Genomic DNA, 27,910 nt, shown 5'->3' with positions numbered 1-27,910 from the left:
ATAGAAATAAGAAAAAGTTTATACAAAGGTCAGATATAAAACATATATTATACATATGTATATATAATATGTAAATTATATACCATATATATATATATTATATAAGTAATATGAATGTTTATAACCTTACTAGTAACTCACTACTTATGTCTCCAAGTATGATCTTCAAGTTTTATTAAAGAATCAAAGGTAAGATTGCAAAGTGTACAGACAAATTGATTACATGAATTATCAACAACTAATGTTTCTTTTGAACATTTGTCTACATGTTTGAGCAATGTTGTACGTTTACTAACTGAGCGATTGCACAAAAAGCAAAATAAACATGATTTTTTTTCAAAATCAGATTTTAAATGATTGGAAGACATATGTGCCCATAAAGCAAACATAAGATTTGTTTCATACCTAAAATATGCAAAAATATTTACTGTTAATAAAAATATGTTAAATGTATTGATATATTTTATACTTACGGGCAACTATTACACTTGAAAAATCCACTAGTTTTGGGTCCAATAATCTTGAGTGCTTTCAATAAATGTGTTCTCTTGGCCAAATGGTTGATTGCATCTGGTTCATCATTATTTACTAAGCGAAGTTGCAAATAATTCATAAGATGTAGTTGTTGAGTACATGCTGCATTTCCTGCTGAAGGAGCAGAATTCACTACAGATTTATTTATAGAATTAAGCAGCGATGAATGGGCTGACATTTCATGTCTTTGACGTGACTCAATACTCCAGTAAATTACATCACAAATTGGACATCGGAACAATGGTAATGAAATACGTTCTGTGTCTGGCGCCCAATAACCATCTATATGTTTTCCTAATTTCCATAAACCAGAACTAAAAATAAAATATACATAAAATATATAAATACTTATAATATAATTGAATCATATAAATCAATATATACTTTTTTTTCTCAAAAGTAGCTGCAATAGCAGATGCTCTCTTGGGCCTAGGTTTTGTTAATGATGTGTTTGACCTTTAAAATAAAAAGTTCTTATTACTATATAATATTCCATTCTACATTATTGTATTATTTTTTTTATTTAAGTCACATTAAATAGACACTATAATTTTATTATAAATATACAACATATAAATTTGTTATATTTTAAATACAACCAAGACAATGGCTAATGACTAGTTAAGATGGAACAAAACCAGTTTATTATGCCAAACTGGTCATTGTCTTAATTTGGTCGCACTTTACTTCTAACATACAAAATTTAATTTGAGTAGACTAGACAGTATCTACTTAAAACATTTGTTGATATTTATTGATGGATCTAATCGAATAAACAAATCAGAAATATATCTATAGTTTAATTGTTTTAAATTGTATGTATAAATTAAATAATGTATTAGTTTCATAATGACATGGTAGTTCAAATAACCTAATTTCTTTCACAATTGTAATTAACGAAATTGTTTTGTACTTTAGCAATTTTCAATTTACTTCAAGATAAAGAAAAAATATTAATAAATAAGTTTATGCAATTATGATTTTAACAATTTCAACCTAGTTCCAATTCATATATATATATATACTCTCGACTCTCGGTAATTCAAACCTTGATAACTCGAAATTCTCGATATCTCGAATAACTAAAATTCCCCTTCAAATAATAATAACACTTAATGTTTGAATAATCTTGTTAACTCAAAAATTAATTTGACAAGTATCTGATATCTTGAATTTTCTTATCCAAATTTAGTACTAAAAATAGTTTATAAAGGCAATTAATTTTTTGCTTATGACTTGTATTGTAAGACCTGACCATTATAGTCAATTATATATTTTAAACTTCGACTGAAAATATTCCTTAAAAACCTTCTGATGATAATAATGATAAATGGGATCAATTAACTGAGAAAATAAATCTGAATGAAATTTTTACATCAAACGTCAATGTCGATGAAAATTTGGAGATTTGTGGAGAATGAACCAAGAACAATATTATCCCTGATATATTGGATAAAGATAACAAAGAAGAATTTGAAGACCAACAAATACAATCCACCAATCCAACATAACAAATAAAGAAGCGACACTTGCATTAAAAACATTATGTAAATATATTGAAGGCAATGAAGATATGGAAGATTTATTTAAACCATTAGGTATTTTAGAAAATAGAATTGAGAACAATGTATTAAATAAACAAAAACAATTAACTTTAAACCAATTCTTTAAAAATGATAATATGTAAGTAAGAATGTAAGAAAACATAAAAACATAATTTACTTACTTTTATACATACTTTTTCCATATTAATAATAAAAACATACTTTTTTAAAGTTTTTGATAACTCAAATTTTTTTTCCCCCTGAACTTCGAGTTACCAAGAGTCGACTGTATATATATTTTAATCTATGTTCAATTGATATACAGGGTGATTCTTTTATCATAAAACACTCATTATTATTTCATAAGGTATTCATGTTTTTGAAAACATTTTTTTACATAGTTTCAAGTTGTTAAAAACAAGTTTTTATTGAAAAATTCTAAGTTTTTTACTTTTTTTGAATGACAACATAGTTTTAATTTCATATTCTAAAGCAGAATATTTTTCTGAGTACTTTTATACATAAAAATTGAATTTAGGGCAAATAGTTTATGAGTTATAAATATTTAAAATTTTGATGCGCGGAGTGGAGTGGCACAAAATTACTCATAAACTAGTAACTACTCGCCCTAATTTGATTTTTATGTATCAAAATAAGAAAAATATTCTGCTTTGGAATATGAAATTAATATTGTTGCCATTCAAAAAAGTAAAAAACTTAAAAAAAATAAGGATAAAAAATATTTAAAAATATAATTTTTTTAATTAAAATGTTTTTTTAACAACTTGAAATTATGTAAATAAATGTTTTCAAAAGCATGAATACTTCTTGAAATAATGAGTGTTTCATGATAAAAGAATCATCCTTTATAAATGTATTCTGGGGGGAAATGACTGGCCAACATCATATCAAAGTATACCTAAAATTATGAAGAAATACCTATTATCTCTTTAAAGGGTATTTCTTCATAATTTTAGTTATACTTTCATATAACGTAGGCCAGTCACTTCCCTCCCCAGAACATTATTGTATAAAAAGACTCAATAAAAACAAGAAAGTTTAATATTTGAAAATTATAACAAAATATACTAGTAATATGACAATTATAAGTTACCTTTCTGTCGTTTGTGTAGAAGTAGATGGTGTTGGTATTTGATTTTTAGCTTTTTGATAATGTTGAACAGTAGAACTTTGTTGAGACTGTTTTCTAAATATAAAATATGAAATATTTATTAATATTGTGATATTATGAGATATTTATTAGTATTGTTTGTCTTAGATTAAAGTAAATAACTATGCATTACTTAGGAGGCACAGCCTTTTTGGTATTAAGATTTCTCCTTTTTCTTACAGATGGTTTTCTGTAACAAATATTACATTTTAATATTTAAATTTGAGTTTAATTTCTAGACAAGTTCATATAATTAACCAACTTTTTTTCAGTATTGTCTTCTTTTTTTTTAGTCAATTCAACTTTATCGTTATCGTTAGAAGTACATAAAAAATGGATACCAGCACCCGGTGGTAAATCTGTTGATGGTTCAGTTTCTGGTATAACTAATGATGATTCAATTATCTCGTTGTTTTCTTGAGATGGTACTTCTTCAAAGTCCTCATCTTCTCCATTTAACGAAGAACCCAAATTAGAAGTTGAGAAGTCCAAATCTGGAGTAATCATCATTTCTTCACATGAGATACTTGAAGAATGTTCAGTATTCTCCGTTTGTACATTTTCGGGTATAGGCATTAATTTTCTTAAGTTGAAAAAATATTTTCTGTTTAGTTTATCAATATAATATATTCTGTATACATATATACATACCTATTATAAGTGATGAGATTTGTTCTTGGGTTATTTTTGTCTATACGTTGATAAGTTTTTTTATTGTTGGTATTAGCTTGTACATTGCTAGAATTTACCCACATATTACGAGGAATTCTATTATCTTGAAAAGCTTGTGAGCCATCGTTATTATTATTATCATTAATAATAACATCATCATCATCATCATCATCCAAACAAATCACGTCATCATCACTATGCAAAATTTAAAATTAATTACTTTTAATCAAATAGTTTTACATTTTAAGTTTTAAGATTATAATCTTGATTTTATTCACAAAATAATAATAATAAACATACTTTGTTGTGCCATTTTCTTTAGAGAGAAGACTATAACTATGATTATTTATTGTATTTCGGACTCTGAAAATAAAATATGTAATAGGGTACATAATTAATAATTATTTATCTGTAGGCTATAATATATTTTCATATACATATTATTATTTTAAACAATGGAACAGATTGTTTCAAAAACATGAAACATTTCTAAACTTGTGTACATCATATTATAGATGCCTTAATTTAATTCACATTTTGATATTTACTTACATAGCAGGACTATTCATAGTAGATTGATTTTTATGCATGGCAAAACTATTCACAGCAGATTGAGTTTGACATGCAGCAATACCATTATTTTGGGAAATATTTTTTGTCCCACTAAACAATATTATAAAAATATATTTAATATAATATATAAGCATATACCTATGAATAAGCAATCTATAAAAATGTTACTCTTAATTCTAAGTACAACAATTAATTATACTTTATAAAAAACATATTATTATTTATAAAATAAAATACCAATAATAATACATAAAGTGAATATAATTTATCCTGATCATTGGTTATTAATGTTAATAATACTAATACCAAATACTATTATCAACACGTAACAGATATCAGTATTGAATATCATTAAAATAATTCTCTAGATAGATTACTTCTATAGAAGTAAAATTTAAGTTTAAGGGAATGCGACTCTAATTTGTTGTTTTACTTACTTATACATATATATAATGTAATTTAAGGAAGTTTTTTGTGATGTGCAAAATTCAGCCTACCTAGTAGATTTTGAACTAGTCATTGAGTAGATCACAGAAATGAGTGTTAAATTTAAATTCAATGATCAAATTATATATACATAAAAATGATTCTGTGCATTAACGAACAATTTAAACCTTAATGCTTATACTTGTGTAAGGAACCTTATATTAAAATGTTCAGTTGTTTTTACCCAGAAAAAAAACATTATATCAATTTAAATAAAAAAAAAGTGCTTAAGTATAAAACTCAACTGCCAAAAAATATTTTAAGGAAAAATATTTAAAAATTTCATCTTCAAATGATAATATAAGTATTAAGTGGAAATTTCAAGTTGAATCATTTTTTTTAATTAAAAAAAAAATAATAATAATGTATAAATATTTTTGCTTTTTGGCTATTTTTAAGTAAATTACATTTTTTATATTTTGTATGTTTGGAATTCATTATTTTAAGTCAATATAAAAAAACCTATGTACCCAGTGGCATAACCAGGATTTCTAAGGGGGGGGGGGCAACAAAAAACTTGTATAAAAATTAAATTTGTACTATTTTCAATTTTTAATTATAAAAAAAAATAGAAATAATTAGTATACTTATTATGTGACCACATATAATACTAAATACATCCTACTTAAATGAATAAAATATTAAACACTGTCAATTGGTGTTGGATATACCTCAACATTGAGTAAATAACTGTAATGGATGAGTTAAATATCAATTAAATGATAAATAATTGTAGCTATTTGACGAAAAACAATTCTGAGCAGTTAGTTGCCTATAGGTATGTCAAAAAAATAAATCATGATTTCTACAAATTTCATTAAAATTTTAAATTCAAACGCTTATACAATATTAATGTGATATTATGCTTAAGTTTTCATATAATTAATGTAATGAAAACTTATGAGGAATCTCATACTAAATTTTCAAATGTAATTACTTACATACAAAAATGTTATCATACATGTCTAATAAAAATTTAAAAAAATTAAATGTCTATAAATAGCTAAAAAAGAATTAAAATATTTATAAAATTGCATTAAGTATTGAAAATGTATTCATAAATATTTTTTGGAAAAATAAATTCCCCCAAAGTACAAAATAAGTCAAATTAACTACTACCTCCCTTTAAGTTTACAATTAGAACATTTTTTCTTTGTACAAAATGAAACATATTAGACTTGTATTATTATATATAATGTGATAAGCTGGTGGCACGTTATGGGTGGGGAAACACGAGCACGGTTGGTTGCCGCAAGAAACATCTAATACAACGTTTTTTAAACTGTGTTCTGCAAAACCCTTGGGTTCTGCAGAGATCACTTCAGGGTTCCGCAAAGCTTAAGTTAATTTTTCAAAATTTTCAAGAAAATTAATTTAAAATATCCAACTGAATATTAGTAATGGAGAAAAAAAAGTTTGCATTATAGAAAAAAAATATTTGTATATTAAATAATAATGTAAACTATCTCTAATTTTGGTGCAGTTCAAAAGATGAATATCCTCAATTGTCACAAAAGGCCATGTTGGGACTTTTACCATTTGCAACCACTTATATGTATGAAACAGGGTTCTCCACCTATATATTGACAAAAACAAACAGACTTGATGCCAAACCTAATATTATAATACAACTTTCATCAATAAAGTCCAATATTAGGAATATTTGTAAAAATAAAAAGCAATTTCACTTATCCCATTAAAATGTATACTTGGTCTAATTAAAGTAATTATTATTAAAGTATTATTATTATATATATATATACAATTATTATTATTTTGATTTTGATTTTAACATATATTTTGAATTAAATACCTTTAACATAATATTATTATATGATTATAATTTATTTGTAAAAAAGCTAAGAAAAAAAAGTAGGGGTTCTGCAGATACAAAAAGTTTAAAAACACTGATCTAATGGATACTATGAAATATTATAATATAAAATTCACTGCTGATCGCCTAGACAAAACAATTGGTAACGTTTGTAATCGAACTAGGTACCACAACAATAGATAATAAATAACATTTTTAATTTTTTTTATACTCTATGGACATACTGATATAAAAACAATAATAAAAACACAGCTGATGGGGGGAAGGCAATGACCCCTTTACCACCTTTGGCTACGCCACTGAATGTACCTATTTCACATAAACTATCCTCGATGTTGAAGTTTATTGTAAATCTTTAGCACAAAACATAAGAATAATGAAAATTATTCATAAGTCATTAAAAATTATTGTTAAGCCTATAAAGAATCAAAAATAAATTGAAAAATAGCACCTTCTTAAATAAAAAAAAATACTTAAATGTACAAATAAAAACATATATTTTTAAAAATATGAGAATAATGTATTTTAACACTGTACATACTATTTTATACTAAATATAAATGTAGTATAAACTAGTATTTACTACATATAAATATAATATATATATATACTTACGCAATTTGACCGTTTCTAAGTATTGAAATTGGTCTACTTAGTACACGAAATTGACTTGTTTTGTTTACATTATTTCTAGAACTACAAAAAAATAAATATATTTAATACAATATATATTAAACTAGGTAATATTTTTTTCTTATATGAAATACAAACAAATATAACATTTTTAATTGTTTTAAAAAATAAGTTATAAATTAAGTTATAGGTTAAAAGTTGAAAAAAATGTAATTAAAATAATTATGAAGATATTGTCTCTTCGGCAATGTGTTGTATTCATCTTAACATAGTAAATGTACATTAAGCATTTATAGACTATGATTTAGCTTCATTAGTATAAAAATTAGAATGCATTTACTCATTATTAAACTTTAAGGTAGCATTACCTGTGGTTTGTTGTAAATAGTTATTCAACATTTAATTTTGAAACAAATTATAAGTGAGTAAATTATTACAATTTAAAATTGCACATAGTTAATTTAAAAATTAAAATATTTAATAACTACCTCCAAAAAACCACAGAAAATGTTGTAATTAAATATTAAATTAAATAAATTGAATATTTTTATTTATAAAGTAAATAAAAATGAGTAATTATTGTTTATGTTTTTTTAATATTTAAAATGTCTTAAAATTAGAATGAAGTATTCATATTTAAAATATACTTATACCACCTCATTTAAACTTAATAATTTTAATAAGTACTGTTACTTTTGATTTTTTAAAAGATTTTTTATGACATTTATCAATATTTAAAATTGATTTCATTCAAGCCCTGCATAATAGGAATATGTGTGGTATATTATTTATGACTAGTCTATTGTTATTTACATTATTTATTCTACTATAAAATATATATTTATAAATATTTAATAAAATATAAACATTTATAAAATTATAATTTAAACAAACTTAACAAACTTAAAATTAAAGAAAAAACAAAAATGAAAATAATATGTCTAAAAATAGTCTCAAAAATTAAATTATAACACTGTTTTTAATAATAATAATAATTCCTATTATACATTAAATGTTAATAGAATATCAACTGTAAGTAATTAATCTCTATAAGTAAATTATACTTCATTTTGTTTTAGTAATTAATTGCTTACATTATGTACAAAAAGAGTCGGTTGGGGATATCATAGTTACATGTAACTAAGTTATATAACTCGGACAATTTACAAATGTTTTAAGACTGTTATATAAACATGTTTTTTTATTTTTATTTTTATTGTGAATTATTATGTCTTATGTGTAATACATTAAACTTTTAACTTTAAATGTAACTTAGTTACATAACTGTAACTTGAATCCAGTTATACAACATAAAAGTATTTAGTGTCTTGTAACTAGTTGCGCAGTTTAAGAGTAACTTGTAACTAGTAACCAGTTAAATAAATAAAGTAACTTGCTAACCCTGTATACAAAAAATATGTATATAGTATACCTATATACTGGGCCCAATAAAAAAAATGATATACATTAATAGCAATTTTAAAAACACAGCTCAAACAAATTTATTTATTTAAATTAATTAAATTCTAACACAAAAGATATTCATTATAATTTAAGTAAATAATAAAGACATATCAAGTGTAAGGAAATATTACTTTTCAATTTTTTTATTTTTACTAATTTTATGTAAAAATATACTCAGCCTACTGAAAAATACACGTTGTGTAGAGTATTTATTTTTCAGGAAGCAAACCCCCCTCTGGGTCTGCGTTTAAGTACAATACATATGATGTAGAAAGTAAACAAATTTATTATCAATCAGAAATGAATAAAATAGAATAAAGGAAAAATAAACTCTGAAATAAAAGTTTGAAGAACAACTAAATCTGCTGACAGAAGATTGAAATGAAGGAGAAATTAACAGAATGCCAGCAATCAATTAGACTACTTAAATTTAGTGATTGACTGATGGCTTATTTTCAGGAGGTCAATGCAAATATAGCATTTAAACAACTAAATGTACTTTAGGAATTTTTTAAACAATAATTCAGATGTTCATAAAACTTATAAATGGTTAAGTCAAAGGTAAACTTATGAATATAACATAAGAATCAAACATTTTCAATTTACTATAATTTATTTGAACAAAGACAAAAAAGCTTAAATACATTGCATGGAATATCCTTAATACAAGGATTTAGATACACAACAGTTAAACCTAAATCGAAAATAAAATTTCCCAACACACTCTAACAGTAATCCTTAAGGTAAGTAGGTGAAGTAAATCAAACACTATAGTCGAGAAAATTAAGCTTAAGATATGGCACTGACATTCCAAATTGAAAAACTAATTAATATTAGCCGGCATTAGTTATGATTTATGAATAATACTTTGAGGTATACCAGAAGAGGAGACAATGTCATTGAATGCATAATTTTAAGATTATATTCATTGTTTTTCCTTTAACAAATTAGAATTAAATAGAAACATAAAAGATGGTAAAAGGTATAACAAAAACAATTTCCGCTAATATCATAAACCCAAGAGTATCAGAATTCACAGAATAGAAATTTAAAAGTACTCAAGTATAATACTTTTTAAATGAAATAATAAACAACAGTACACGATGACTATACAAATAAATAAGGAATCCTATTTAGTAATATGCGTCATCTAGAATAATAGTAAGTTCTTAGCATAATTTGAAGTAAATAACTAATTATTAACATAACAAATACCAAAATGTGTTAGGTATACTATACATGGACTATTTTTTGTAATAAAATGAAAGATACTAAAACCAGAGTCAATTCTATGGGTTTATGCAATATATATATATATATTATACAATATACATATTATATAATTTAAACGACTGAGACTATAAAATATACTTATATTAAATTAATTATAATATACTTACTTAATAGGAAAGTTTTTGTTGAATTGAACATTTTTATTCGTGCTAGTTTCAGCTGCATGGTTCAATTGATTTGCATTTCTACAAAAACAATGATAATAATAAATAAATACTTAATGATGAACTTTATTCATTGTATCATTATATAATATACATTCTATATTATATGTAGTTTATAATATATTAGAATTAAAACAAAAAATATTTCAAGAAAATCTTTAGAAATTAATGTATGTTTATTATTTACCAATAATAAAATATACAATAATGACTATTGTTATCAATATTATTAGGGGGAAATATTATTGATTTTTGAGTTATTTAAAGGAAGAGCTTTTCATATTTAGGACTATTATAAACTAATTATTATTAGATTAATCCTCTCAAATAAATAGGATCTCTTTCTATGTAAAAACATGTTCTTAATAGACGTATGCATAACAACGAGAGTAAGATATGTCACCGAATAGAATCTGTATACAAAATTGTATTTTGCATATAAGTCCATATTTTAATATAATTATTCATATAAAATCATATTTTTGCATATTTCACTATTTAAAAATATATGTATCGAAATATTTCCAGGAATAAAAAAAATATGTATACTTCAAGCACAATTTAAGATACTATCTTAAATTGTGATGTCAATCATAGACCTAATAATAGATAATCTGTCTAAGATTTTAATTACTAAAATAAGCGACCCGAATAATTGATAAAATTTTTTACAACGTAAATTATCACGTGTTTTCTTACAGTAATAACTAGTAATCATCTTATAATAATATACTCAAAGTCTATTAAAATTTTAAAATTTTAAATTAATAAATAACAATTTTTTAATATTTAGGATTACATATTTAAGGAAAACCATAAGGCTGATAAATACAATTACTATTTTTATTTTTTTTATCTATACCTACTAAAGACTATTACACTCACTTATATTAAGGTGATACAATTGAGAGGGTGAATACTATTTTATTATAACAAAATATTATTATTTCATTTATTATTTTAATTTGTGTGTTATTTTGTTTGTAAATTTAACATTAAAAACAAAGTTTAAAAAATATAATCTTTATTAACTATTATTTTAATAATGTTATTATTCGTTATTTATTATTTTATTAATTTTGTTAATTATTTATTATTTATATTTATTAATTTTAATTTCAAAAATTAAATTGATAAAAAAAACATATTTTTGCATATTTTACTAATGTTTTTAAAGAATACTTAAATTTTAAAGAAAATATAAGCATCATATTTTGGCTATTTTAAGAGAATGTATATCCGCGCCCTACAAACAATAAAGGCCTCTTGTGTTATAACCTGACTCACAGTTCTAAAAATCACAGATACACCACTACTAGAGACAGCTTTAATCTTTATTATTATATATTAAGATAATCGATAAATCATATAAATAAATTTGCGTTATTAAAATTAAAAATCTATGAAGATACAATTATAATGAACAATTTTAAATGCAAAATTTGGGGTGATACAAATAATGCTGAAAACACTCTAATGCTAAAATATTTTAATATTCACTAAGTTTTCAATTAAATATTAAAATTGAGTTTTTATAGAAATAATAATTTTGTATTTAATTTTATGTAATTATATTTAATATAAATTCCAAAAGAAAAAATTCCTTTATTTAAATAAAAAAAAAAATTCTTAAAATCTACCTATTATCGGATTATATTATGAAAAATAATTATAACAATTTCAAATTTATCTACTTTAAATTATTTATAAAAATTAATTTTATTTATTTACCTGTATATTTAGCATTTTAATATCAATATTTATTATGTACTTACACGATAGGTATAAATATAAAAGATCGTTTATAAGGATTTATGCCAGAATTATAAATATTGTCAATATTGTTTGTGTCACTAGAAAAATAAAAATACTTTATGCATTTTAAATATAAAAATATACTAATTAAACAATTAAAATGGAATTTTTTGTAGATCATATTCCCTACTATACAATTATTAGATAAAATACTATGAAATAATAATTTGAACCAAATAAACAATTTTAATTAAAATACAGTGGAACTTCGGTAACTTGAATCGGTTGGGGGTGAAAATAAAATTCGAGTTATCGAAAATTGGACTTATAAGAGGTTTAAGTTATCATAAATTGAAATGCAGGGGCCATGGCCTTCCTTCAAGTTATCAAAAATTTGACTTATAGAGGTTCGAGTTATCAAGGTTCCACTATATATATAAAGAATTCTGCTTATTATAACCTCTTTTCACAAAAATTATAAATGTATATAAAACATTTGTAAAAAATATAACAATGATTTAATTTTTTTTTTCAAAAAAAAAAAATTAGCTTATAAAGAATTTATAAGTTATTTTATTAAAGAATTTTCTAGGTCAATTTTCATCTAAATTATATTATAAGTAAATTTAACATTAATAGTATATTAGATTTTAGTAAATAATATAATCTAATGTATGATTACATCTAATATCTAATGATTATAAGCAGAATCCATTGTAAACAAACAATAAAATTGTATTATCTACTTACATATTAGGCTCTATTACATCAAGTACTGAAGAGCTTTCTGGAATTCCATTACCAACAGGATTATCATTCTCAATGTTATTTGTGATACTATAAAACAATACATAACAACTAATAAGTAAGTATATACAAAAATCATTATATTATGATCATATTATGTTTAAATTGTATGTCCATAACAAAAAATACTAAGGTATCTAATATAAGTACATATTATATCAAGCATCTTTACTGTATAATTCCTTTAAAAAAAAGGTAAAGTTATTAGGTCTGTTTTTAAAATGAATACTATTTATAAAATATAAAATTAAATTAAATTTATAAATACTATTAAACAAAACATTAACAGCAATATATTTTCTATTTAGTTTATTACCATAATAATATATTTATTTTTATTTTAACAAATTAGGTACCTATTAACTATCCATAAAACATAAATAATTTAAAAAGCAAAATACTCAAACTCAGAATCATGAATAAATTTATACAAATTGTTAAGAAAAAAATTTGTTTAATACTTATAATAATGTTTAAGCTAATACTAACCCACTGTGGTTATTAAGACCAAAATAATTGTCAAAATTTTCAAAATGTCGAGTTGAACTTGGGTCTTCATTAGTATCATTCAAATACTTTGTTACTGCATCAAACAATCCTTTCATATCAAACTGGTATTTATTAAACTATAAAATCAAAATAAAATAAATTAAGTTATTATATTTAATTAAATAACTATAATTGTATTATATTTATGATTAAAGTGTGCTTAACACTTTAAAGCTTAAATTTGATATTACCAAAACATGAATTGGTATTCTCATGAATTGAATTTGTTCTTTTCTAAGCATATCATTTGATGGTACATTCATTAATTTTTCCATATGTTTTGCATTATTTATTCGACACGTAGTTGCAAATCTAAAATTTACTTCAACTTGCCCATAGCATACCCTACAAATATACTTCGGTGTAGGATCATGATCAGTAATCTGTAAAAAGTAAGTATATGGATAATTCAATTTAAGTAGGTATCTATGAACTATGAAATAACAATTTGATTTTAAATATTAGCATAACATGTATTAAAATATAGTAAAAACGACTATCTTGCTGTATACAGTATGCATACAGATACCACAGATTGCAGTCTACCTGCAATTACGAGACGTTTGTTGTATGCGCTCCTACCCAATTTTACCAAATTAATAAAGGCAATAATACCTAACCCAATTTACATCTTTATTATTGTAACTTCATAGTAATAAAGATTAGCACTTTCTTTTCCTACATGCCATATTTTTTTTCTAATTATTTTTGTATTTATAATATTATTAATGAATAACAAACAATGATAATATATAATAATTTTTAATAATATATTAATTATTTATAAGAAATTTTGTTCATAATTAAAACCACTTACATCATCCATTAAATACAAAAATATATCATTTAAAATATAAATATAGTTTTTGAGTGGTAAAACACTGTTGAGTGCAATCAAATAGTAGAGCGCATACATTAAGATAGCCGTAAAAATACATTTTTGGAATAATTGTATTATGTAAGTACATTTGCATTATATACTAGTTGTTTTTGAACATTACCTATTCAATTTAAATATTTAAGTGACTAGCAAATTTGATCACTTTCATAAGTATTTCATTATGACTAATGACATATACTAAAATTATATTTCATAAAAAAAAATGTATAAATTAGTAATATTATCACTAAAAAATTATTAGTATACTTAGTAAGTAGTTCCTACTTGGTTTCTGAACATAGCAAGAAATGTAAGAAATAGTTTTATGATGTTTCTCCAATTTGGTGGCAATTATTTTGGGAAGACAGTACTCCTCTACAATATTGAAATAGTGTTAAACACTATAATATGGAAGCAATATTTAAGTAATCAGAAATAAAATATAGAAACATAGTCTTCATTAACATAATTGAAAATATATTAACAGAGAAAAATGTAGAGGAGAGGTCTGACAAGGGATACACTGTGTGCAATGGTGTGTTTTGAACATCTGTCTAAAAAGAGGATAGTAGATGATAAAAGAAAGACATCACCAAAAATGTCAACTACCTTTCCTTAGAAACAAAACAAAAAACCATATTTCTTAAGGTTTAATGAAAAATGGCAGTCTGGAAAAAGAAATATATAAAGTAAAATAGTAATAACTATGGTCTAGCATTTCTGGTGTCATTTTAAGATGGGTACAATTAGGAGAAAAAAAAATCTCCAATGATAAAGTGAAGGAAGTAAAATGGGTACCCATTTGCTTACATTTGTCCTTTTTTGCAACTTTTTTTAGCACACAAATTTTAATACATGCTTTTTAATGAACCAAACATTAAACTCGTTAGCGTAAAATAAACTACAGAAAAAGTCAACTTAAAACTCAAAAACACTTAGAAAGAGGATTGGCAACTCGTGTCTCGTTAACATCACACATTTAACTAAAATAGGCATATATTTCAAAACATAATCAAATTATCACTGACCAAAATAATAACTTAATTTTATTCAATTTAATTAACATGTGGATCTTATTAAAATGTTTAAATAAATTGAATCATTATCTTGTATATTTACTGCAAGTTACAAATTGAGAATGAGATTTAATTGTTCACATTTTTTATTGAATATAAATGAGTAGTCAGTTTACAGATAAAAAATTGTGTACAGTGAGCAAACAAGTATCACTGAATGAAACAAATGTTTAACTTCTAGTTTTTGTTAAAAATAATAAATTTGATTGTCTTAATTAAATAAAAATTAGCTAAGTAAGTATTCAACTAGTAAATAGGTTACTAACAGTTTGGTATTTTTTTATTCATAAAAATATTTTATGCTGCTAAGAAAAAAATTAGGTACTTTTCGGTTATCCTGACTACCACGAGTCTCAATTCCATTATCTCGACTACCTGCTCAAAGTCCTGGCTAACATAAATTTGTCATTTGTATAATTAATAAATATAAATATTAAATAAAACCTAAAATCGTTACCCAAATATTATAGTTAAAATTATGACAAGTTATATAATATACAGAGATAAAAATAATTTTATTAGTCTAAAATTATATTTTTAGTGCCAATTTTCTGAAATGTCTTTCAATATATTATCCAATGAATCTCCATCAACTAAGTTGTGTTTCCAAATAAATTCCGTCAGATAGGACTCCAAATTATGGCGGCTGGTTCCCTTATGCTTTTTATTTAAGCGGAGCCCCAAATACGTTCAATATGCTGAGTATGGACTCCAGCAACAACAGAAATTGACTGAAGACGTGTATACATGTCAACATGTATATGTAGTCTAGATAACGGAATTAGACCAGTGATAGTCGCGGCATCGGCCGATAGTTGGGATAAACAAAAAGTACCAAAAATAATTTAAAAAAAAAAGTAATGGATTAATAAATAGCATAAATTATTTTGAAATTAATAATTTTTATAGTTTCAAACTAAGTTGAAAGTTGTTTATTAACGTTTATTGATTTGATCATATCTAAGGCACTGAAAATAAGGTAATAAATAGGGACACAATAATATCAAAGGCAATAATAGTATTTCAATATAAAAGGCCTCCATAATTCTTTGATATACTTTACAAATTTAAATAAAAGAGTAAGTAATTTATTACAGTAAAATCACATTATGACACTTGTTGATTCATAACAATCAAACTTAAAGTAATTTTGAAAGAATATATTAAAAACTGATTAGGCTAACCGATTATTCTCAAGCAAATACAAGGGAAGGTGCTAAAAATTAATTTTGCCAAATAAATATAAAAAACATATGAATACTTAACACTTACTACTTCATATATTAACAAATTAATCACATTTATACGAGCATTAATATTTTACTACAATTATAGTCAACCAATAATATAATAAATTCCAACTAATTATTGAATATTGATGTTAGACTTGTTACAGAAATTTAAGTTAATCAAGAGGAAAGCCAAGACGGTAAGAAAACCGAGGGAAAAAAAATCTTAAGTTATTAGGAGTAGTGAATGAAGAACTGGTAACACATAGGGAAACATGAAGGAAGATTTCGGAAACAGAAATTAACCTAAATATTCTAGAATAAACTAAATAATATTATATACAACATATTATTTAAATATATAGTAGTATCAACTATAATGGGCAAAATATTATGATTAATATCCATTATAATAAATTAAAAAACTACTTTATTAGCCAAGTACTATATTATTTATGCTATTACCTATTATAAATTCTAGATTCCTTTATTATCAATAGGTACTGTTATATTATAAAATACTTCTTACTTAATGTCTATATAATAAGTATAGATGTTAATAAAAATACCATTTATATTATATGCAATAACAACAAAAATACCTTAATATTTTCTAAAAGACATCTTAATATTATTAAGTACCTACTAATTTAACTATATTGACATAGAATCAGATTTAAATATGTAATGTAACAAATTTACTTCACAAATAATTTTACGATATAAGTAGTTTAATGATTTAATAATTTTGTTTTATATAAATAAATATGCTCTTATAACTTTAATTTGAAATATATAATCACCAAAAATTAATAAATAAATTATAAAAAAAAAACTTTTTTTTTTATATTAATAAGGTTTAGGTACCTATTTCAAAATTTATTTGGTTATAACCTTATAGGTAACTACTATTGATAGTGCATATAATTGTAGTTCTTAGTGTTATAGAGTCCAAACTCAGATTATAATCATCAAGAAATTATTTAAAATTTAAGGAATATTTTCTTTTTTTTTTTAAAAAAGAAGCGCTTTTCTTTGTACAATAGTAAGTACTTAACAATTATTTTTTAATAAAATTGGTTCAAAAATATTAACATAAATTAATTAATTTTCAACTCTTTTGAAACATATTATATTATATAATTGAGGCTAGTGACAACTCGATACTAACAATAAATTAGATGATGATATCAGTTTATTATAAAAAATATTGTATTCAGTGTACCTAGCACAAATCTATTAATTTTAAAATTTAAAATTAAAAATATCAATTTCTAATAACTAATAAAACTAAATATTATATAATTAATATAATACAATGAAATCCATAATAAACAATACTGAATAGTATTGATACACATATTTTTTGAAGTGAAACTAACTTTTAACTTTTAAATTGAAAAAGAGACTAAACACAAGTGGACTTTATTTAAAAATAAATAATAAATACGCAACGGGGACATTGGTGGAACACTTTTAACAGTCGTGAACACTGAGAGACAAACGACAGTGAAGTATACGAAATGATAGATCATTATAATTATAATAATATTAATTATAAGAGCTACCAAATATGTCAGTATGTGCTCTTACTATGATTGACAGGGCGCTGAGTATTTTGGAGGTAATTTGTTCTTTCTTGGCCTCCTCCGACGATAAATCGATGACGACTTCCTTGTCATGATACATGCGATCGCATAATCGACACTTGTAAATGTCGTTGTTCATGGTGGAACAATGGCTGTGGCGGCGTTCAGGAACACAAGATCACACACGACACACACACGCTTGGAAAGCGGAAACAGAGTGGAACAACTGCAACAGCGCTATGAGAAATACGGACATTGAAACGCGAATCGCAATGAAACGCAATAATCAACAGAGCAACGGAAACACGGTGGTTTGGGTCGAATAATCCGAGACCGATAATGAGAAACTTCTTTGTACCCACCCGAGTAGAATTATTATTATCGAGACAAAACGCACTTCCCAACAAGGAAATATGAAGAATTTAAAATATCATAATTATTTGGTGGCGATACGTACACAATACCGATACAATCCAGCGTCGTTAATTTACGCGCGTTACTACGAGTCATGCAAAAGAAAATACGAAACAATCATTAAACACGATACAGTAACGGCAGATGCATATTGGCCGCTGTTATCATATATGGCGGTCGTCTTCCGTCTGATAGTAGTTACCTCCAAAGATGTTGTACATGAACCGTTGCTGCCGCCCAAAATTGCGATCTATGTACAACAACCACGTGAACAATATATCAATAAGTGTGCATTTAAGTCAGCACATGGAACCACAAAACAACAACGACGGTATTCTTTAATTTTTTATATTGCCGATGTTTTCCAGATCCGTTTTGAACTTAAAAAGTCTGCATTTGTAAGTAATATGTCCTCTTCTGGGAGATTACAACTCTGCGTTCATTGATTTGTAAACACAACATTTAATATGGTATAACAAGCGCGGTTAGGTATTGTAACCGCTGTAACCGCTTATTTACTACGACGCAAAATGTAAATCCCTTTGTTCGCTGTAATACCATACGTGGGCAGTTTGGGTTGGTCTAGAAACAAGCAAAAGTTGTTTATAAAATTAGATTAAATTTAAAAATAATAACGGTTTTTACTGTTTTTAGAAATCATACATTTACAAAAATGTACCTACAATTTAAATTATTTTAATATAAATTATGAGAAGTAGATGTTTATTGACAAAGTAGAAATTTATCAAAAATCCCGTTTTTCTTGCAACCAAGAACAAATATTATACACAGTTGTTTCTTCTAAAATAAAAAAGTAAGTAGGTAGATACTTAACTGTCCTCACTTATAATATAAACCAACCACAAACTATGTAACATTATTTTATAGTATGGTCAACAGGTTTGCGGATCTGACGACAATGCCAGCCCAGATAATGGCCATAACTGCGAATTTAAATTGCTCATTATATTTAGAATTCATATTTTTGTATAGGGAAGTCTGATTTTACAAAGGGTTTCCTAAAAATCTATTCTGTGCACATTTTGAAAAATAGTTCTAGACACATCTACGAGCATGAACTATTAAATTATACATCGCCTATTTAGCATAAACAAATATATTGTCCACTTCTTAATAACTTATTAAGATTATAAATTAGCGTAATAAACGAATTTGATTTCACATTTAAAAATTGTGAACAATTTAACTAAACAAACTATTGGTGCTATTGCCTATTTGTTCGATCAATAGATACAGATATTCTAAGTTTTAAAGCGATTAACATAATAAATTCAACCATTTGCACTCTACGTTGGACTTAGATCGTATAATATGATGACTCCTAATCATAGTTACAAAAAGCTTCATGCAATTTTATAGCATGAAAAATCCATTTACAAATATGATATGGAAATCTTTAACATCTTAAATATACTAGATAAATCACATAATATTATTCTTGTTGGATGGCTTTACTGTAGTACTTCAAAATTGAAAATTTTCTAGAAGAGAAATGGACATTTTTCACTTTATTTTAAATAAATAGGTACGTTGTATCTAACTTTAAAGGTTCAATCATGTACTTTAGATGTTGAGCAGTGGCGTAGCCAAGAGAGCGGAGGGCTAAAGGGGCTATAACCCCATCTCTCTATTGGCCGTATTTTTTTATGTTGTTTTGAAATATTTAAATTTAAATATGGATATTGACTTACAAATTGATATTATTTAAAATAGTAAAAACGTTAACGTATATAATTAACGTTAATATGTTATCAGTATTTTTGTTTTGTTGTTGTTTTTGATTTATAATAACTCAAGTTAAAAGTATTTAGCCCCCCACCATAAATAAAATCCTGGCTACGCCTATGGTGTTGATTATTTATCATTTTACTTAAAATGTTAATTTCAGTTGAAACATTTGTCAAATATTAGTAAAATTCAGCAATAGACAGTTTGTGGACCAGATCTGGCCCACGAAGGGAAATAGGTAACTGGAACGCCAAAAATATATATTTTTTTTTAAATGCTGGTTTTCCGCGCGCACATAATAGATATTTGATCTATTTTTATGATATATTTGAAGATTACGATGACGTTCATCGTTTATCGCTATTTACAATATTAATCATAATAACACAACAATTATTAAGTTTTTTTCTGGCCCTAGAAAATTGTTTTTCAAATTATCTGGACCGCCATACAATTTAATTGTCGACCCCTGGGTTAAGTTCACTTCCGCGTTCCGCTAAATATATTAGAGAATTAGTCACAAAAGTGTTTTCTTTAATAAAGTAAAAACTGACGTATCGAAAAAATCAAAATTAATGGAATTCAAGCTTTCTAGAATATTGCACTCCGATACACGTCACTGTCAGGTGATTTATATTTAACGTAATTCTTCATAATGATTGAAACTATGAAAACTATAAAAAAAAAGCACGTATAGAAAACGCGTGCTTTTATAGGTGACTTAAAAATTATCCTAATATTATCTTTTAATTTTGCCAGAAATCTTCAACAATGACTATAAAAAAAATGGTGTCATGCTTTTGTCAATTTTAATAGTATTAATGTATTAATGTAGAAAAATCAAATATTAACCAGAAAGTATAGAATTTATGTATAGGAGTGAATTACTAGAACTATATACAACTATACAAGAACGAGTATATGTTTCGAGTGAATGGAATGATGTTAACAGATTAGTACTAACCCTAATTTAGAAATGAAATTAATACAATAATACTTAAACACGATCAACTTAATTCCTATAGAGCATGATGACGTATATCATACGGTGACCGGAAAAACTAAAATTTATAATAAACATTTCTGTTGAAAGGAAGTATAATTAGACCAAATAGAAGTCCTTACAGTTGTCCAATTGTACTTGTCCAATTGTCTGAAAACAGATGATCTGAGATTATGCACAGACTATCATGAGTTAAATAAAATTACTATATAGGAAAATTTTCCCTCATCTCTTATTGATGACCAAATTGACATGCTTAGTAGTAAAAAAATATTTTCGCTTATTAACAGATTCTACCACATTCGAATGAATGAAATATCCGTCTGTTTACCTATTTTATAACGCCGTTAGGAAAGTTTAAATACTTAAAAATATCGTTTAGACTGGCAAACGCTCCTAAGTTTTGTGGAGGTTTGCACAACAAATATTTGGCATTTGCCGACTTCATTAAGAGAGAGAGGAGATAATACTGTATATGAATGATGTATTGGTCGCGACAGAAACCATATCGGAACATTTCATGTATGATATGAGATCAGTGGTGTATATAGGAATTAATGTCGGGAGCAAGGGCCCCTAGTTTATACAAAAAAAAATATATTGAATTAATAATATTATAAATTAACTCAATTTATAATATAATAACTTTAATAATAAATTATGAAAACTAGAATATTATAATTAAATTAACGTAAAAAATCCTATTTTCGAGACAAGTTTGCAAAAATATATTTAATACATTGACTAAATACATTTTTACACTGTACGTGTGCCGTACCAACAATAAATTTTATGAGATGCTGAACCCCTACCCCCTATAAACACCACTATATGACATTGAAGTCCATAATTATGTATTTACTATTTAATTGCTTAAAGTGCATTGAATATTCCTATGTAGCAGGATATTTACATAGCATTCCACAAGGTGATGGTACATTCTTAACTGTTCATATTGATCATTGGGACCGTTAGATGAGAAAACTAAATATAACAATACATTTAGTCGTTGTTGATAGTTTTACTAAATTTGTACGATGGTAATTACTCGAAAGTAAGATAACAAAAACCGATGAAGTACTTCTACATTTAAAAATTATTTCCATTCCTATTCAAAATTGAAACGTCTTGTCTCGGGTAGAGGAACTGCCTTCACCTTAAAATTTAAATGGTTTTAAAACCTTTTTATTGTCTGAATTAGGTAGCTGAATACGAGTAAATAGGAACTGGGGCACCTATAGCGGCTATAGCAAACGGACAGGTTAAGGTCGTTAACCGCTCAATAGTGCCAATGTTAAAATAAATTCGCTGAACCTAATAATGAGTAGGACAAAATTATATGGATATGCGTCAATTGTTCGCCTGAAAATTGTTCGTGCATTCATTATTAGTATAAATAAAAATAAATAAATAATAATATACTAATTAATAATAATACATATAAGATAAAATACAATGTTAAGTATATTTCCATGTTTGTGGATGTCAATAATATGAAGATACATAGTTTTTATATTTGCAATTTAAAATTGTATGCAACACCGCGAAGATAATCAACTGTTGTACGGTTATTATAATCTGCACATATTTTTTTTAAATTTTCACTTTTATTTTTATACATTTTTTTTGATGGTGATTGATCCGCGACATACTGCTGAATTTTTAAAGTATTAATACTTTATTTTTTTTTGGAGTGCATGTATATAAATTTCCAAATTGACGGATGTTTGGATGAATTAAGTGTAGACGAAAAATAATTGTGCCATCCTTCAACTGAATTATTAGTTCGTGAAAGGTCTGCCGCTACTAAATCATAACAATTCCATACACTAATGGGGATGATCGGATCTTTTCTTTGGCCTTTACGATGCAAACGGCCAATCCAGGTGCCCTCGAAATAGTCTATAATTGGCATTAAAAGTTCTTCATTTTCAGAAAATTATTCAGAATCTAATAGTTTTTCATAGTCTTTTATAACTTTGTTTTGTGGCACATAAGCAAGAGCAGGTAACATACGAATATGTAAGGCAAATTCAGAATCTTGTATGTAATTTTTTTGACCCTACTTCTTGTAAGTGGCGCCAAATACATTATGAAAGGTGAAAAAAACATCCATTTATTGAGGTATTTGGAAATTCAGATTTAACAGCATTCATCGATGCTTTTTCAAAATCCATCATAATAGACTCGGGATTTAAATTTTGGTTTAATGATTTAAGAGCCTTAAACATTTGTATATATGTATCTTCTTTTTTGTCGGGTAGAAGAGCGTAAGCAGAAAGAATAACATTTGAATAATGTACAGCGTGAATGGTATATAACTGTTTAAACGGAATAGGTGAACAATTAAAAGTGCCATCGCAAAACCAATTAAGACAATTATTCATTAACTCCAAACTATTTTTTGTTGAAAACAATAATATTCTTTTTGTATACAATTTGTTATCAAAAAGAAGAAAATCGTCGCCGTTTGTCGTCTTTGTAAATTCTTCAGGAATATCAAAACTAAAGTTTATAAGGTTTACAGGAGCATTTAGTTTAGTTCGACGAGTACGTTGTATTGTTCTTTTCAAACTAGCTACGCTGGGTAACTGACCTGCAACCGATAAGGGAACCTAAGAAAAATATACACATTAACGTATTGCTTTATATTTCAAATAAATGATAAATTTTTTATTGTAAGCCAAACTTATGGAAAATCTTGTATTAAATTTTCATTTTTATAAATATTTATAAAACAAAACCAAATATTTCAAATGCCTATAAATAGCATTAAAATAAGCGAAATATTTTGAAAATTATATTATGTTTAAAGAAAATGCCAATCTAAATAACTAGTGAAATTTTGAAGTATATTTATTCTAGAAACAAAATTGAACGAGTTCTACTCAGTCTGCGTAAACGCGTTTTGTTTATGACGTACTTGTATAAGACGGAGAGAACACATGCGGTATGACGTACAAGGTTTTAAAAAACAAAAAATAAACAAAATACAAAACCAAATAAAATGCAAAAAATTTAAGTTTCTTTGAAATAGTTTTAGCATGACATGTATATTATTCCTATAAACATTCAGTCTAAAATTTAAGTTCTTAACCCAAGTTTCGAGCACTTTTTCATAATTTTAATTTAAGATTCAAAATATTTAGATAATTCAATTTACCTGACTTGCTAAATTTCTTATGACTCCATGATTTGTAGCAGCGGAGGTTCGTGCATCGTATTTAATGTTATAGATTAATTCCTTTGTCTTCACTTGAGCATTTTCTGATACATGATTATGTTCATAACTTTTGACAACTTTATCATTTTCCATATGAACACAACCACTACACTTATATTTTTTATACAATGATAATTTCCAATAAGTTTTTATTTCCGTTTGTTTTTCGCGGTAGAACATGTAACTTTTATGCACGAGTATATCTATACCGCGATCACTTTTTACGTATTTTAAAACCATAGTAATTAAATACTTATTGCGGTAAAATAAAATTGGATGGTCAAAATTACTGGTTGAACTGTTGTATGACTTTAGTGACAGGTATGTCGTATGTGTTAGTATTAGTATTGTTATTAGTAGATACCTACTACTCCAGAACACATTGGGATTTTTGTGCCCATTATATTATAATGTTCGATAACGAGATACGTTATCTTTTAAAACTTCATACATTTCACACTAAATCAAATAGTATGTTATTTATTAACTGCCGTATAGATTACAAAATATATTACAAGATAATTATTATTATTGATAATGATTATTATTTTTTTTTACCAACAATTTATGCGCGAACAATTGTCTTATTCGAATAATTTTCCTGCGAATAATTGCCACGCGAGCAACTGTCGCGCGAACTATTTTCGGCGAACAATTTACGTGATACCAAATTATATTAAGGTAGAATTTGCAATGAATAACACGGTACACAAATCGATCGGGCAGATCTAAGTTTCGGGTGGTGTACTGGTGTCTACGAGATTTCTGGGCTCTTTTCTTAATTAATTTGAGTCCTGTTTTAACAAGACACAGTACTGCATTTAGACATTTTGTGTCCCAGTGCAAAAAAAAAATTGGCGCCCCGGGGCCTACCCACGAGAAATAGATCTTCACTAACCTTTAAGATGTTGAACAAAAAAAAGAATGAGTACTTATTTTAAAAATATTGTTGAATAATTGCAGATCCCCTCTCTTTCTGCAAAGATACATTGGATCAATTCATTTGAATGTATGTAACTTGAACCCTGCTTATTATTAGGGGCGCCAATTCAGTTTTAAAATAGGGCTGCCAAATTATTAAGCAGTCCAAATTTGTCCACCACATCAGAAGAATAATTAGAAAAATTAATAATGTAAGATTGATTTTTACAAATTTTTAATAATTTATATTTATCTCACAATCTTAAGAAGCTAATAAGACAGATAAATATATTTTTTAATTTTGATCCATTGATTATAATCTTACAACCTTCAAGAAATGTTAACAATAAAGATTAAAACAATATATTATTTATAAAATATTTTTCAAAAACTATTATTATATTGTATTTTTGTAAGAAAAAGGCATGCCGCGCGCGATAACAAAATATGCTGTTTTATTATAAATAACCCATGTCTATTGACATAATCACAACAAATTTGGGATATTAATAACTCTCGATCGCTGGTAGCTATATTGCTATAAATACATTAGTTGTTTAAACTTCAAATACCATAATACACTAATAATTAACATTATAAATATTATGTATTATATAATATTGTTATTAAAATAATTTCAATTGTAAAAGTTTTAGTTTTTATAAATAAACAAATTTTTGACCAAAAAATTTTGGCGCCCGGGGCAGTCGTAGCCAGTGCCCTCCTCCTAAATACGGCCCTGATAAGACATGTATATATTTTAATAAATTGTAATATACGAATAAACATTACTTACAAGTCACAATGTGTTAAAAGCATTTGTAATGATATTTGATGTTTTTCTACACACTAAAAATACTAGTAGAAGTCAAAATAGAATCTCAATACAGGCGATTTTAGTTTATTCCTGCTGTTTTTAATTTTTACTGTGTCGTAGTCGTAGACCGTAGTGTAGTTCGATCATTATTTAAAAGTGCTTATTAATATTATTCTAATGGTTGGTTACAAATTAAATCAGAAAAATATTACTATTTGTTAGTGATAAATATTATGTTATAGAACTATGTTCATCGAATTGATAGAACACGGTTTAAAAACAAATACTTTAAATGTATACATAATAGCATTTTCTATATAGTTAGTTTAGTTAGTTAATGCATTTTATACATGACTCTAAATCATTTTTTAATCAATGTTAATGAATTTCTTAAATAAATAATAATATAATATATATAAATAGTTATTATATCTTTACAAATATATAATATTTAATATAATCAATTTAATCTTTAAACTGACTTGTTATATTGGGAGTATCTGAAATAATCAGCGAATTAGGATTTGGAAAATTGGGTTTCGGTGAGATTGGAAGACATCAGCAAACTTATTCATGTAAATATAATATAAACAACCGTAGGGTAACTGATTCAATGAGTCCAAAGTCCAATGAATAAAAGAACTCGTTCTTGAAAAAATTTAGGAATCAAAATTCAACCTAACCAATTTATCACAATTTTTATAGCAGAAACTTATATAGTAATATATATATTATATTTGTTATTTTATTCATTCATTAGTAATAATTTGTCACCTACTATAAACGATTAATGTGAATTTAATAAATTCACTATTTTATGATAGTAATGTATTTGATGAATTTGTGTGCTACAATAAAATTGTATTTTATATAAAAAAAAATACTATAAATATAGTAAATATAGGTAATATAGTCTTTAAAAATGTATGTAATGGCTGTAAAATTGGCCATAATCGAACGCAGTGAAAGATACATCTTTTGAATATACAAAAAAGATTTTTGGGCCAGCCCGAGCCGGAATACTCCCAATCCGCCACTACTATAATATGTTGAGAATTATCATTAGATGAATGTGCTTTTATTTTCATTTTTTAAACGATTTGTCTAAATTAAATTATATTAATGTCCGGTATATGATCTGAGGAACCTTTTTCAATTAACTCACCTCTAATAGTATTCCGACATTCACAGTTTTTAATTATACATCTCCAATATACTGTTTCGTCTGTCTTTCGATCCACTCTAAATATGTAACGTTCTATGTAATGTACTAATAATAAATAAATCCTTATTTTTATTAACTACTTTTTATGTATTGCATTTTAAGTGGCGGTCAAATGATTTTGTTATGGGGAGGGATATGGCTGATTTTTTAATATGCACTACTATTAATCATTAAAATATAATTTATGGTTATGTCTAATATCAATTTTTTTTAATTAAGGTAAATTGGTACTTTATTTATAACAATCTAATATTAACAATATTTGTATTCAGTACTTTATTGAAGGTTATATTTATAATCTCACG

The 27,910-nt window shown here is 25.4% G+C and overlaps 1 protein-coding gene and 1 pseudogene across 2 annotated transcripts; both read right to left on the bottom strand.

The window, feature by feature from the left end:
• Positions 1–22: 22 nt before the first annotated feature.
• On the bottom strand, positions 23–18,790 carry LOC113552842 (putative mediator of RNA polymerase II transcription subunit 29). 2 transcript variants are annotated; one of them, XM_026955816.1, is made up of 16 exons: positions 18,258–18,790; positions 13,671–13,862; positions 13,420–13,556; positions 12,874–12,960; positions 12,144–12,221; positions 10,312–10,389; positions 7,430–7,510; positions 4,474–4,584; positions 4,222–4,284; positions 3,901–4,116; positions 3,512–3,832; positions 3,383–3,439; positions 3,193–3,285; positions 919–990; positions 474–848; positions 23–405 (listed from the first exon to the last, which is right to left on the bottom strand). In XM_026955816.1, the coding sequence occupies exons 1-16, from the start codon at positions 18,390–18,392 to the stop codon at positions 141–143; spliced, it is 2,361 nt and encodes a 786-aa protein (XP_026811617.1). In that variant the 5' UTR covers positions 18,393–18,790; the 3' UTR covers positions 23–140. The 2 variants fall into 2 exon arrangements, with proteins under 2 accessions (XP_026811617.1, XP_026811618.1); XM_026955817.1 differs by lacking the exon at positions 12,144–12,221.
• A 4,200-nt stretch (positions 18,791–22,990) lies between these two features.
• Positions 22,991–24,704, bottom strand: LOC113554755 (annotated as a pseudogene).
• Between the last annotated feature and the right edge of the window lie 3,206 nt (positions 24,705–27,910).

The sequence above is a fragment of the Rhopalosiphum maidis genome, chromosome 2 (genome assembly GCF_003676215.2).
Source record: "Rhopalosiphum maidis isolate BTI-1 chromosome 2, ASM367621v3, whole genome shotgun sequence".
Classification (NCBI taxonomy): domain Eukaryota; kingdom Metazoa; phylum Arthropoda; class Insecta; order Hemiptera; family Aphididae; genus Rhopalosiphum; species Rhopalosiphum maidis.
The sequence above is the reverse complement of the archived record's forward strand: the minus strand, read 5'-3'. Positions and strand labels throughout refer to the sequence as shown.